This window comes from Mercenaria mercenaria, chromosome 11 (assembly GCF_021730395.1).
Source record: "Mercenaria mercenaria strain notata chromosome 11, MADL_Memer_1, whole genome shotgun sequence".
Lineage (NCBI taxonomy): Eukaryota > Metazoa > Mollusca > Bivalvia > Venerida > Veneridae > Mercenaria > Mercenaria mercenaria.
The window spans coordinates 73,526,965-73,540,156 of NC_069371.1; the positions used below are offsets into that span (position 1 = coordinate 73,526,965).

The 13,192-nt window shown below is 35.8% G+C and overlaps 1 protein-coding gene across 1 annotated transcript; it reads left to right on the plus strand.

Annotated features, from left to right (window-relative positions):
• The first annotated feature begins 389 nt into the window (after positions 1–389).
• On the plus strand, positions 390–2,066 carry LOC123531905 (caprin-2-like). The gene is made up of 2 exons (XM_045313206.2): positions 390–793; positions 1,336–2,066. Exons 1-2 carry the CDS (start codon positions 532–534, stop codon positions 1,755–1,757), a joined length of 684 nt encoding a protein of 227 aa, XP_045169141.2. The 5' UTR covers positions 390–531; the 3' UTR covers positions 1,758–2,066.
• The last annotated feature ends 11,126 nt before the right edge of the window (positions 2,067–13,192 follow it).

Genomic DNA, 13,192 nt, shown 5'->3' on the forward strand with positions numbered 1-13,192 from the left:
TATCCCTATAAGGGCCCAACGAAACAAAACAGAAGACAAAAACAACAACAACAAAAAACAAAGCAGCTAAGTCACATCGGGCTTTAAAAATGGTCTATCACAGTGTCCACCAGCAGGTATAGCGTAGCGCCCAACTGTATAAGGGTTGAATACAAGACTTAGATGTGTGATTCAATAATCGGATCACCCAAAAAAGGCTTAAGCAATAAGGAAATTACATGTAGTATCATTCAAATATTAATTTATAGTTTTAAGATTAAAGGTTTAATTTAATATTTCCTTTTTGTTCATTTAAAAGTTAAAAATTCTCATGCAATACAAGTTTAGAACGAACGCATTATGAGTAAAGAACTCTCCAAGATTCTGCCAGTGAGTCCATACTTTTGGTGATAAGTGTATAGTTTTACGAAGCGTGTAAACAGGATAGCGTTTATCACAACAAAATTGAACCTGATTAAAACTATACAGGTGTAACTTGCTGAACCATTCACATTCTTCTGCTTGCTCTTTGTGCAAATTTTGTTGTAAAAAATGTTGTGGATTATTTTCTTCGCAAGTTTTTCATCGAAAGTTGTACTTGCACAAGAGCCAACCTGTGCATGTTCCAAATTTCATTACGAAGAGCAAATGCTAAAGAAAATAGTGAGAATGGAGTTCTTTGTGGAAAGAATGAACATTGAAACGGAAGAGGCAAGGATAAGTGTAGAGAAAACTACTGACGAATTCAAAAGATTAAAAACTGAATACGAGCAATATGTAGACGCCTCCCAAAAGGAAATACAAGACTTAAAAGGTTTGTGCTGATTAAAACTGCTTCAGCTACTATTGCATTTTACGTTTTCTTGAGTTTATTCATTATTTATTGTAATTCATTCATTACTATTGGAAGACGCAATAGACACGTTGCCAACGTAAATTCGGTATAATTGAATGCTGTAATCTAACATCTTTTAAATGATTTCGATTCCAGTGTGGTTTGTTATTCCGTTAATAATACAGTAAATGCAATACTGCCCGGACTTCATTGGAATTTAGCATACTTAAACGTACGACATACGCTTTATTGTGATGTAGCTGTATTTGATAAATTCAGAGTAACTTTGATATTTACTGCAGTCTAAAATGATTTCGTTCAACGTTTTACTACCAAGGTATGTTTGAAAGAGTGTAACATTATACACACATGTGTAAACAATATGCTTCTGGCGGCATGCAAAATGTTAGAGAACACTTAAGTACTTCTTTAGACATTACAAAAAATAGTTCGACTTCTAAAATTGATTGCTAAATAATGTCTTAAAAAGCGTAAACATGTATTGTCCCTTATATTTTCAGAGACCTTACGAACACCAACTATTGCATTTAAAGCGAAGAAAGTGAGAAACCAAATGCCAAGCATAGACGAAACTATTGTCTTTAAAGAAACACTGTTTAACTTCGGAGAACATTATGACAACTTCACTGGAATTTTCACAGCTCCTGTTCATGGGACATATCTCTTTACAATACATATTTGTTTGCAAGTGGGTGTATACATGTATTATGGGATCATGGTTGAAGGTGAACGAATCACAAACGGACTATTTTATGAAGGGAACACCACCAATTGTAATACTGCTGACGCTATTATGGTTCTGAAGTCTGGAGATCGGGTGTGGGTGAAATATCTTAGGTCATCCACGACAGGCAAAGCTGTGATAGAAGGGAACCACGACCACAGATGGAACACGTTCTCGGGGACTCTGATAAATACTTAGAACCAGACATGCCGCAATATTGTTAATGTTTAAATATACGTAGTTGCATGTGTTTATTAAAACAAATTGAATGTTGTGATGTGCGTCTTCAATCAAACTTTTCAAGGACAGAGTCAGTAAAAACGAATGTATTTAATTAAACTGTTTGAAGTATGCAAACACGAAAAACCAAACCTGCACCTTGACCTTGGAAAAGTTTCTTTCTAAATGTCATGAGAAATTGAATTGTAATTTCAATAGCAAGCTAAAATTGATCAAATGCATCTAAATGTTTAATAATCATTATGATAAATTAAAAAAGTAACTGAGTGATGGACTTAGTAAGGAGATGTAGTGGAAGATTTGCTCGTCAGCGAGAGTCCTAACCTTTAGCCTGCTAAATTTCTAAAATGGACTGATTCATCATTCAATGTGGGCAATACCATTTATTATTCTATGGGGTGTTCACTGAAAATTTACTGACTGAATAGAGAACAGTGCAGACCATGATCCGCCTGAACAGATGTGCAAGCTGATCTTGGTCTGCACTGTTCGCAAAGGCAAAATCACTTGCCGCCAACAGGCTAAAGGTTAATATGAATTCCAATAAAATTTATACGAAGATTCTTTGAAAGTATAGAACGTAAACTAGAAACAAAAATGAAAGACACGGTTTGAATATGTTCATTAGAAGTAAAGAAAATTGCAAAGCCCCTCACGCCCCATAGTACCAGCTTAAGTGGAATACTATTATCCACTATTTAAGCACGTGCTCGTGAACAGTCTGGATCGAAATTTTACTTGAAAACGCTCAAGTGTCTTCTTATATTTCTTAAAATTGTTTCTGCTACTTGTCCGTCTGATTTAACCTATTCAAAATAAAGATCGGAAGGGTGTGTGGTGTTATAGGTATGTAAAATCGTGTTTGTTTTGTTCATTACATTTACGTTTTAATACGGACGATTTGTATCTCAACATTAATTGAGCCGTGCCATGGGAAAACCAACATAGTGGCTTTGCGACCAGCATGGTTCCAGACCAGCCTGCGCATCCGCGCAGTCTGGTCTGGATCCATGCTGTTCGCTAACAGTTTCTCCAATTCCAATAGGCTTTAAGAGCGAACAGCATGGAGCCTGACCAGACTGCGCGGATGCGCAGGCTGGTCTGGATCGATGCTGGTCGCAAACCCACTATGTTGGTTTTCTCATGGCACGGCTCAATTGTCGCATTTGAGGCAACCATTGATTTCAGTATTATTACGCAACAAAAACTCAAAACAAGTAATTGATTAGTTTGTAAAACATGAACGTGGTCTGTTTAATTTTCTCGACATGTTCGATTCAAAAAGAAAAAATAATGTGTTAGGTTAACAACAAATAATTACATAAAACGAGTTCAATTATAAAACAGAAGTGGAAATCATCAAGCGCTGACGTAATAGAAGTGTTTACTTACTAAAAAAGCGAGAAGGAATATCAAAGGTCAAAGATATCAAATGGATAGAAACATCAAATTTACTATTACATGAAGCTTAATCAGTTGCACTATCCAGAAAACAAAAAAAAATACCCAAGCTTATAATATTTATCAGAACAATCGTAGGTTTCCATTCAGCTGCTTTTGATAACTTTTACTTGTTATCATAACCAGATGTATAATTTGCATTACTTCATGAAATTTGAAAAATATACCGTGATTCAGTGTTGATCTTTTAAAAAAAAAATATTGATAAAACTAATTCGTTAAATTGAAGTTTTCGCTACTAATCAAGAATAGGAAATGTGTCTTCGGTGCTAGGGGGCGTGGGCAGTGTTGCATTTTCCATTACTGCTCATGAACAGACTCAATCAAACCGAGTCTGCAATTTTCACTGCCTTGTTTTCGGTGCTTCCGAGGGATCTACTTTTCAGATTTTATTCTATCATTGTTAAAGAGGAAAGCAACATAAATGATTGTTCTGATAGAATGTTTTATGCTCTACATGTTATAACTATAGAAAGCATTATCTATTTAGTATTTGCGAATTAAATACTTCAGCAGTTTGTACGTGATATAATTAACAATTCAATAGCTGCCTCAATTTTTGATCTGCGATTGCAGACCTGGTCTCCAACCTAGATTTGTTTTAGATATTGATGTACAATTGCAGATCTAGGTCTACATTGAATGTTGATATACGACTTTTTCGAATGTTGTTCCACGACCTAGACTTATCTGAATGTATATTTACGATTGCAGACCTAGGTCTACATTAAATTTTTAAAAAAGGATCTACGACCTGTACAATTTCGTGTGAAAATCTACGACATGAACAAGTTCGACTGTCGATCTTTGACCTAGACATTTTCCAATAATCTACGACCTAGGCTCTTTGTTAATTCAATGTCAATCCACGATTTAAGCTGTTGATCTATGACCAGATATGACAGCTTTTTTAATGTTGTTTTACGATTGCAGACCTAGATTTACATTGAATTTCGACCTAAACAATTTCATATGTAAAACTACGACTTAGACTTTTTCGAATGTCGATCTACGATCTAGATTTGTTTTAAATGTTGCTCTACGATTGCAGACACGGGTCTTCAATGAATGTTGATCTGTGTGTGTGTGTGTTCGGGTTTAACGTCTTTCTCAACAATATTTCAGTCATATGAACGACGGTGTCTACTTGTAGCAGTGAGCACAATGCCCAACTTTATAGTGCTGCCTCACTGGAATATCACACCGTAGACACATGACATGATACCCCACCCAGTCACATTATACTGACACCGGGCTGACCAGTCCTAGTACTATCCTCTTAATGCTGAGCGCCAAGCGAGGAAGCTACTAGTACCATTTTTTACGTCTTTGGTATGACGCGGCCAGGGATCGAACCCACGACCTCCCGCACACGAAGCGGACGCTCTACTACTAGGCTACCGAGACGGTTGATCTACAAGTTCGAATGTTTATCTATGGCCTTAACTTTCTCGAATTTCGATCTACGACCTCGACCTAGAGTTGTTTTGAATGTTGATCTAAGATTGCAGGCATGTGTCTACATTGAATATTGATCTACGACCCGATTAATTTCGAATGTCAATCAACGACCTGGACATTTTCAAATGTCGATCTACGACCTAGACATAGTTTGGTTCTACATTGAATATTAATCTACAGCCTGAACAGTTTTGAATGTCATTCTACGACTTGAACATTTTCACTTGATCTACAGCCTGAACTTTTTCGAATGTCGATCTTCAGTTTTGAATTGTCTTGAATGTCCATCTACGATTGCAGACCTTGGTCTACATTTATTGTCGATGTATAATTTTAGAACCGGGTTCACATTGAATATCGATCTACGATTGTCTATCTCATAGTAAACTTCACAAATCTGTCTAAAGCCATGTTATACAGCTACGCCATGTTATACAGCTACATGTACGCCATATTACACAGCTACGCCTAAAATTCCTCCTTGGTACTTGAAAGCTTCAGTCTTTTTCGTTATATTCCCAAAAATCCACGTAATACCGACACATCGTGACGTGCCGGAACAATATACTCCACGTAATACAAACACATCGAGACGTGCCGGAACAATATTCTACACGTAATACCGACACATTGAGACGTGCCGGAACAATATACTCCACGTAATACCTACCCATAGAGACGTGCCGGAACAATATACTCTACGTAATACCGACACATCGAGACGTGCCGGAACAATATACTCCACGTAATACCGACCCATCGAGACGTGCTGGAACAATATACTCCACGTAATACCGACACATCGAGACGTGCCGGAACAATATACTCCATGTAATACCAACACATCGAGACGTGCCGGAACAATATACTACACGTAATACCGACACATCGAGACGTACCGGAACAATATACTCTACGTAATACCGACACATCGAGACGTGCCGGAACAATATACTCCACGTAATACCGACACATCGAGACGTGCCGGAACAATATACTCCACGTAATACCGACACATCGAGACGTTCCGAACAATATACTCTACGTAATACCGACACATTGAGACGTGCCGGAACAATATACTCCACGTAATACCGACACATCGAGACATGCCGGAACAATATACACCACGTAATACCGACCCATCGGGACGTGCAGGAACAATATACTCCACGTAATACCGACCCATCGAGACGTCCACGTAATACCGACCCATCTAGACGTGCGGGAACAATATACTCTACGTAATACCGACCCATCAAGACGTGCCGGAACAATATACTCTACGTAATACCGGCCCATCGAGACGTGCCGGAACAATATACTCCACGTAATACCGACCCATCGAGACGTGCCGGAACAATATACTCCACGTAATACCAACTCATCGAGACGTGCCGGAACAATATACTATCCTTGCTAGTAAAGTATACACGTTTTAGCGGACCAAATACGTTTCCTACGCGGGGCATATCTTACATAAAGGACTAATATCTAGTATATGATACACATTTTCCGTAAGAAGGTTCTTTTAAATATACGACAATATTTTGATAGTATGCTTCACTCTTAAGGTATTAGATACCTAATAAAAATGTTTAAAAAAATGGCATTCGCTTGGTATTTTCTTAAAGTTAACCTTGTTTTGCACTGTGTTGCAATTTTTAAACAACTTTTACCGTCCGTTTTTTTTATATAATTTTTTCATAATTTATGTTTCTTAAAGCTCAAGTAGAGACAAATTTCAAAATGATGGCCATTTTCCAAAATGTGTGCAGAGAATTCATTATAATATTAATTTTGATGAAAGAAACTATTTGTAAACAATTATAAAACACAAAATAAAACTGCCAGTATCAATTTTTTTTCTAGTGTGCCTCAAGTAATAGTTTACCAATTTGTTTCATATATGTGGCTGGATAACACCCACGTAGGCATTTTGTGAAGATGCAACTTTTATGTGTTATATGTGAAGTATATGATATAAGTAGTTTATTGCTGCCGGTAGTCACAATCCTAAGGTCAAATTAAGGTCAAGAAATTAGGTCAAAGGTCATTAAGTGCAGTTGTTACAAATTTCACTTATTTGGCATCATGTCTTCACCATTTGATGAAATAAGTGAGCAAAAATGGTATTTAATTGAAGCGAATGTATTGAACTATGAAATAAAATAACTATATGCAAAGTAGCTCATTTGCATATTAATTATTGTTAATGAAAGCGGTAAAATTGTACAAAATTACAATAAAAATTGGCATGCATGTACAGCTGTACAATATTCATAGTTTTATATATAATTTTCATGATTTTAAAAAGAGAAAGGTAGCAAATGATATGTGGGATAAATATATATTGATAAACGCAACTGTTTTGTATCGCCATCATATGTGTTTTATGTATAGATACTGCTTGAATTGGGTGGGGTGAGTTGACTTCTGCCCAATAGTTATCTTTAGTACAATCGTGTATTTGTTTTCACAATAGCAAGGTATTTCTTTTTTATTAGGTACATATCTACCGGCTACTAGTATTTCAAAATGTTAACCTATGTCACACAGCCAATATGGCTGCCATTTTTTCAAAATGGCGACCAAGATGACCACCAAAGTAAGTATGTTCAAAAGTAGGCTTATATATGAGCGTCTACATATGTTTGAATGTAATTTATTGCAGTATTTAGATTGATATATACAACTGATAATAAGACCATACACCATGTAGGCAACCTCAGATAACCCATATGGCGCTCATTTTTCAACTTGGCTAAAAGTCAATATGTTAAGGTTTCCTTGCATACATTATAGAGTTTACATAGTTGTTTTTTGTAGTTTAGTAAAGTATTGTGATTGAAAAAAGGAAACATTTCTATTTTAAATCGGGTTGACACAATCTCAGACAACCAATAAGACAGCCACTTTTCACAAAGGCCGCCAAGAAATCAGTATGTTCAGTTTTTCTAATATACTGGAGAATGTACAAAAGGTTTTATGTAAGGTTTTTGCAGTATTTTGACGGATAATTAAACAATATACTATTTAAAACATAATATTGGGTTTACAGACAGGATAGCCTAAATTGGCTTCAGTAGTATACTTGGTATAACGCCTAGGCACCCAATGTATCTAGGGGAATAGAGAAGGCAACTGTGGATATCTTCGGTATATCGGCAAACAGGCCACTATGAATATTCTTAGGATACAGACATGCAAACTGTGTATCAGTGATATATAGTCAGGCCATTTGTGGTATCATTTGTTTACAGACACGCCATCAGGGCTCGGGCTAAATATTGATGCCACTATCGGTATTGAGGGTATACAGACATGCCACTCTGGGTACCCTGTGTATACAGATTGGCCCTTCTTGCTATACATACAGACATCTAGGGAAAATCTGTCTCTCTCTCTCTCTCTCTCTCTCTCTATATATATATATATATATATATGCAACAATAGGTAGCCTGGATATAGAGACAGATAAAATTGGTATTCTAGTTATACAGGAAAACTATCATGGGTATACATACATGTACATTCCACTATGGGTATCTTTGTTATATAATCATTCACTCTGCGTGTTTTGTGCATACATGTATAGCCACCCTGGCTATGCATACAGTCCACTAAGGGTACCTTGGCTATACATACAGGTCACTATGGGTATCATGTGTATACAGAAAGGCTTATCTGTGTATTCTGTGCATACAGACAGGTCATATTGGCTACACATGTATACATACTGACAAATACTGATATACTGAATGTACAGAAAGGCAATTCTGGGTATTCTGGACATACAGAAGGTCCAACCGAGTTTCCGTGCAACTCTGGATATTCTGGGTATACAGGCATGTCATCCTGGCTATACAGTTGTATATATAGGCTACTAAGGGTATCTTCGATTTACATACACACCATTCTGGGTATCTTGGGTATATAGACATGTTATCACGGCTTTACATTCAGGCCACTTTGGATGGCATTTGTATACAGACAGGTAACCTATATATCCAAGGTATAGAGCCATGCCACTCTGTGTAGTCTGGATATCGTATATGTCATCTTGGCCGTATATACTGGCAATTATGGATATCCCGGTTTTACATATAAGCCTTTCTGGGTAAAAATCCTGGGTATACAGGCAGACCATCGTTGCTATACACTAGGCCAGTATATACGTTCAGTATAATTGGTATATAGACATGTCACCTGAGTGCATCCTAGGTAAGCCACCTTGAGTATCCTGGGTATACAAACAGGCCATCCTGACCGTTTACTTAATGTCACCAATATGAATATTCTGGGTTTAAATACATGCCACCGGTGTACCCTAGGTGAAGAGGCAGGTGTATCTGAGTATCCTTGGTATACTGTCAGGTTTTGGCATGCATTTCCACTGCCGTCCATAAACAGGCTCAATCAAACCGAGCCTGCAACATTTACGTTTTTGTCGTGTTGAGCGACCTGTGAAATTTCCACTTTTCTCTATTCTGTGCTATAAGTACAGGCCACTATTGGATCCTAGGTACCGCTTTTTGTAAACTTGTTTTAAATAAAGACCACTCTAGGTATACTGGATATACAGGTCTTCCTGGTTATATATACAGAAAACTATGGGTATCCTTGGTGTACAAACAGCCTTCTTGTGGTATTCATTGTATAGATACAGGCTATCAGGGCTATATATGTATGCTAATACGGATATCTTTGGTATACAAAAAGACCGCCATCTGGGTATCATGGATATACATACAGGTCAAGTAAGCGATAAATACCGATACACTATGGGTGTCCATGGCATATAAAGAGGAAACTATCGGTACCTTATGTATAGATGCAGGCCATTTTGGGTATCAGTGTTATACGGACTGACCACGTGTGTATCCTATATATACAGACAGACCATCATAGCTATACATATATGCCAGTTTGGTCATATACTAATTAAGCTTCACAACTTTGAATAGATAGCGTAATATAATGGATCTAAGTTTGCATACAAAGGATACCACGGATGATATGTATGACTGTATTCCTATAATACCCAAAGTTACATATCATATTATACTAATGTGGATTGCAAGACGAAATGTGGCAGTTCAATGTGCAAATGCTACCGATCCTACCAGGTTTGCATGTTTGAATGTGCATGCGAGGCTATTTATATACAAACTGTAGAAATGTATATGGCAACGAATACAATGAAGTTGTGACATTTTTAAAACAATATTCTCTGGTATTGTATATAGAGAAAAGACTATAAACAAGATTGAACTGTGTGAACTAGGTTGTGCAGTATTGAATAAGTGTTAGATACTACTAATATTCTTAATGCATGGAATATTTACAAGCTTTACTTGGACATTAATAATACTGATAAGATTCTTATCAATGGTTAAAAACAGATATATGTGTACTAAATGAACGTTTTAAACAAATATTTGATACATTTTAATTAATATTCATGAGTATGCAAATGAGCTGAAAAACTCTTAATTAATATTTATGAAGAACATTATTCTAAAATCAAAACAAATAACTATCTCAAAATATGTTTTATATGTGAGTTATGTAAATATTGTCAGTTTTTTTAAATATTTATTTTCTTAATTATTAATATACCCCACCCACTTTTGACAGAATTTACTCTTGGAAACAATAAATTATGCTACAAACAGATATATATTTATATAAAGTAATGTTTCAAATGTAATATTGCTTATTTTTTGTCCATTTATAAACACAAATAGTGAAGATTTGATCTTAGTATTATTTGAAAACATAATTTTTAACGAATTATCTGCCCATTTTTTAAGATTTCATGCATATTCGTAAGTATGTATATGAGAAAATCTTTGAGTAAGTGTTTGTAAATAAATGTACTGGCTTCCTTTTGATACCATTGTTGTTATTCTACACCGGAAAATGACCAAGATACAACTTATTTTATGTGACACACATAAAAATATGCACCGAATGACCTTTGACCTCGTTTATTTCACTATAAAGGGCCTCTCAAAGGTGACTACCGGGCAAGTCTTTCTTGTGTCACCTAGTAGATATCGTTTAACACGGTAGTCATCCATCTTCAGAAAATACCTACGCAAGTCACAATTTTGAACATTCTAGGCATACTATAAAAGAATTTAATGAGACAGAATTCTAACTCCAACATTGAAAAAAATAAGGTCGAGATCTGCGGGACTGTTTGAACTTTTGTCACTTCATTCAAAAATAAACAAACAGAAGTAAAACCTGCCTACATTTCTTCCACAATAAATTATGTAGTCTTAAGAATAAAGGCTAGATAGAGAACTTTTACCGCAGGTAACTCAGTATTTTTAACAATGTCTTACTCTGCTCCCTTCTGTTTCGAAGGTAAATTTACTTTGAACAGCAAGTAATCGCTTATCAAATAAAATATTTCCAATTCTGTACAATAAATCAATAATAAAATAGAGAAAAGTGGAAACTTCGCAGGTCGCTCAACACGACAGAAACGAAAATGTTGCAGGCTCGGTTTGATTGAGCCTGTTCATGGACGGTAGTGGAAATGCATGCTACCGTCCACGCCCTCTAGCCCCGGGTTGAGCAGAACTCAACATTTACACATGCTAAAAGTACAAAAAGCAATTTAGAGACATCCGCAGATGTAATCAAACGGCGGTGAACATGGAACCTTCAATGATACACGTGTTGAGGCGTGTAATTCCATGAAGAGCGGCGTTTGGTCCCCAGATAAAGTAAAGGGTTTGCCCAAAACGAGAAAACAATGGGCAGAACTAAACCAATTGGAATTTAGGAAGGGGATCTGAGGTTATGGAGCCTGTGTATAATAAGTCTTGAAAAAAGTAAAAGCTTACTTGTGAAAAAGGATAAGGATAAGGGAAAAAGAATTGGTCCAGTGGGGTTTGAACCTATGCCCCCTTAAGTCAAAAGTAGGTTTATAGTAAGTATTGGATACTCTTCAAAAGGAGGTACACTATTAGGTGTCTAATACCTTAAATAACTCCAAGGGTGGTACTTAAGGAGGTAGGTTACCTTGTTACAAGGGTAAATTCAAATTAGTTGAACCGCAGCATTTTTTTTGTATTTCGTGTAATATGAAGTTTTAACTGCTACAATCTCAATTTCGTTTGTCTCTGTCCCTTCAAGTTAATTTTTTATCCAGGTTTGAAGAACATGACCCTCCAAAGGTATTTCATATTGAAAGGAGAAGGAAAATACTGATATTTAACACTTTTCATTGTATTTTAGTTCCATTGATATCCATAGAAGTCTGCATAATTGACAATTTTACTAGTATGCACGTTAGCTTTCTAATATAAGCTTAAAATGTATATGTCGCGGGGCTCGTGTTTCTATGGTAACGCATTTTCTCTCATTTTTAAACAACTATGGCTTCAGTGCCATTCTGTTAATGACCAACATGAAATATTTGGGTAATATTATTAGCAAATACCAAGCACTTTACATGGTACCCTATTTTTCTTAAATTTTAAAGTAACCATGGCAACAGAGATGTTTAAAATAGGTTATATCTTGCTTTTTGTTATAATTTCTTTAAAAAAATATTGAATAAGATTATCTTTCTAGTTGATGTAGCTTTAAAACATATTATTTCTAACGTAAGTTACATTTTCGTGTTATTTGCATTTATTCAAAATTTCACAACTTAGAATACGTACAGCAGTACCCCTCGTCTGCCATTTTTCATGGAAAAATCTTTCAGCGTGCTGCTATTATTCTCATGGATATTATTTAAATGAAAATAAAAAGCCGAAGCTGTGTTTCTTAAATAGACCAGTGTCAACGCTTTTGAATTTTACATTTAGATACATAGGTAACGGGCTTCGTTTCCATGGTAACATCAATTCAATTCAAGAAACCACAATTTTCTACAGAAATCTGAACAATTTTAGATCTTAATTTTAGTATATAAGTAACAAATTATCAACGGAACCTGCAAAATAGGTATTACAAAACAAACTGCTAGACTTTTAATTTAAAAATGGCCGTAACAAGTAACCTTTCACCCAACTATATTCCAAATAACACCGGTTGCCATCATCCATATTCTTACATTCCGTATAACATTTCAATATAACTACATAAAATAAGCGAAATACTGATTATTATTCAGAGCAAAAGACTCATAAAAATATTTCACAAAATAATGGTTTTTTGAAAATAGTTAAAATAAAGAAAATGTACAGAATCACGTACTTTCGAGATAAAAGCAATTAATTTTGCGCGGTAACTGACACGTAACGTCATGACGTCATTTTAAGGCAACATTGTTTTGAAGCGTTTCTGCGGCAATTTATTCGTTATTTCTGCATTATTAAACCATAAAGCATCAGATCGAAGACAGGTTCATGATTTGTTTTCTGAAGAATGAATATACAAACACATTTAGTTTGTCGTAAACGGCGTCGTAAACCGTCACGTTAGCTTCCGGTTGGACATGC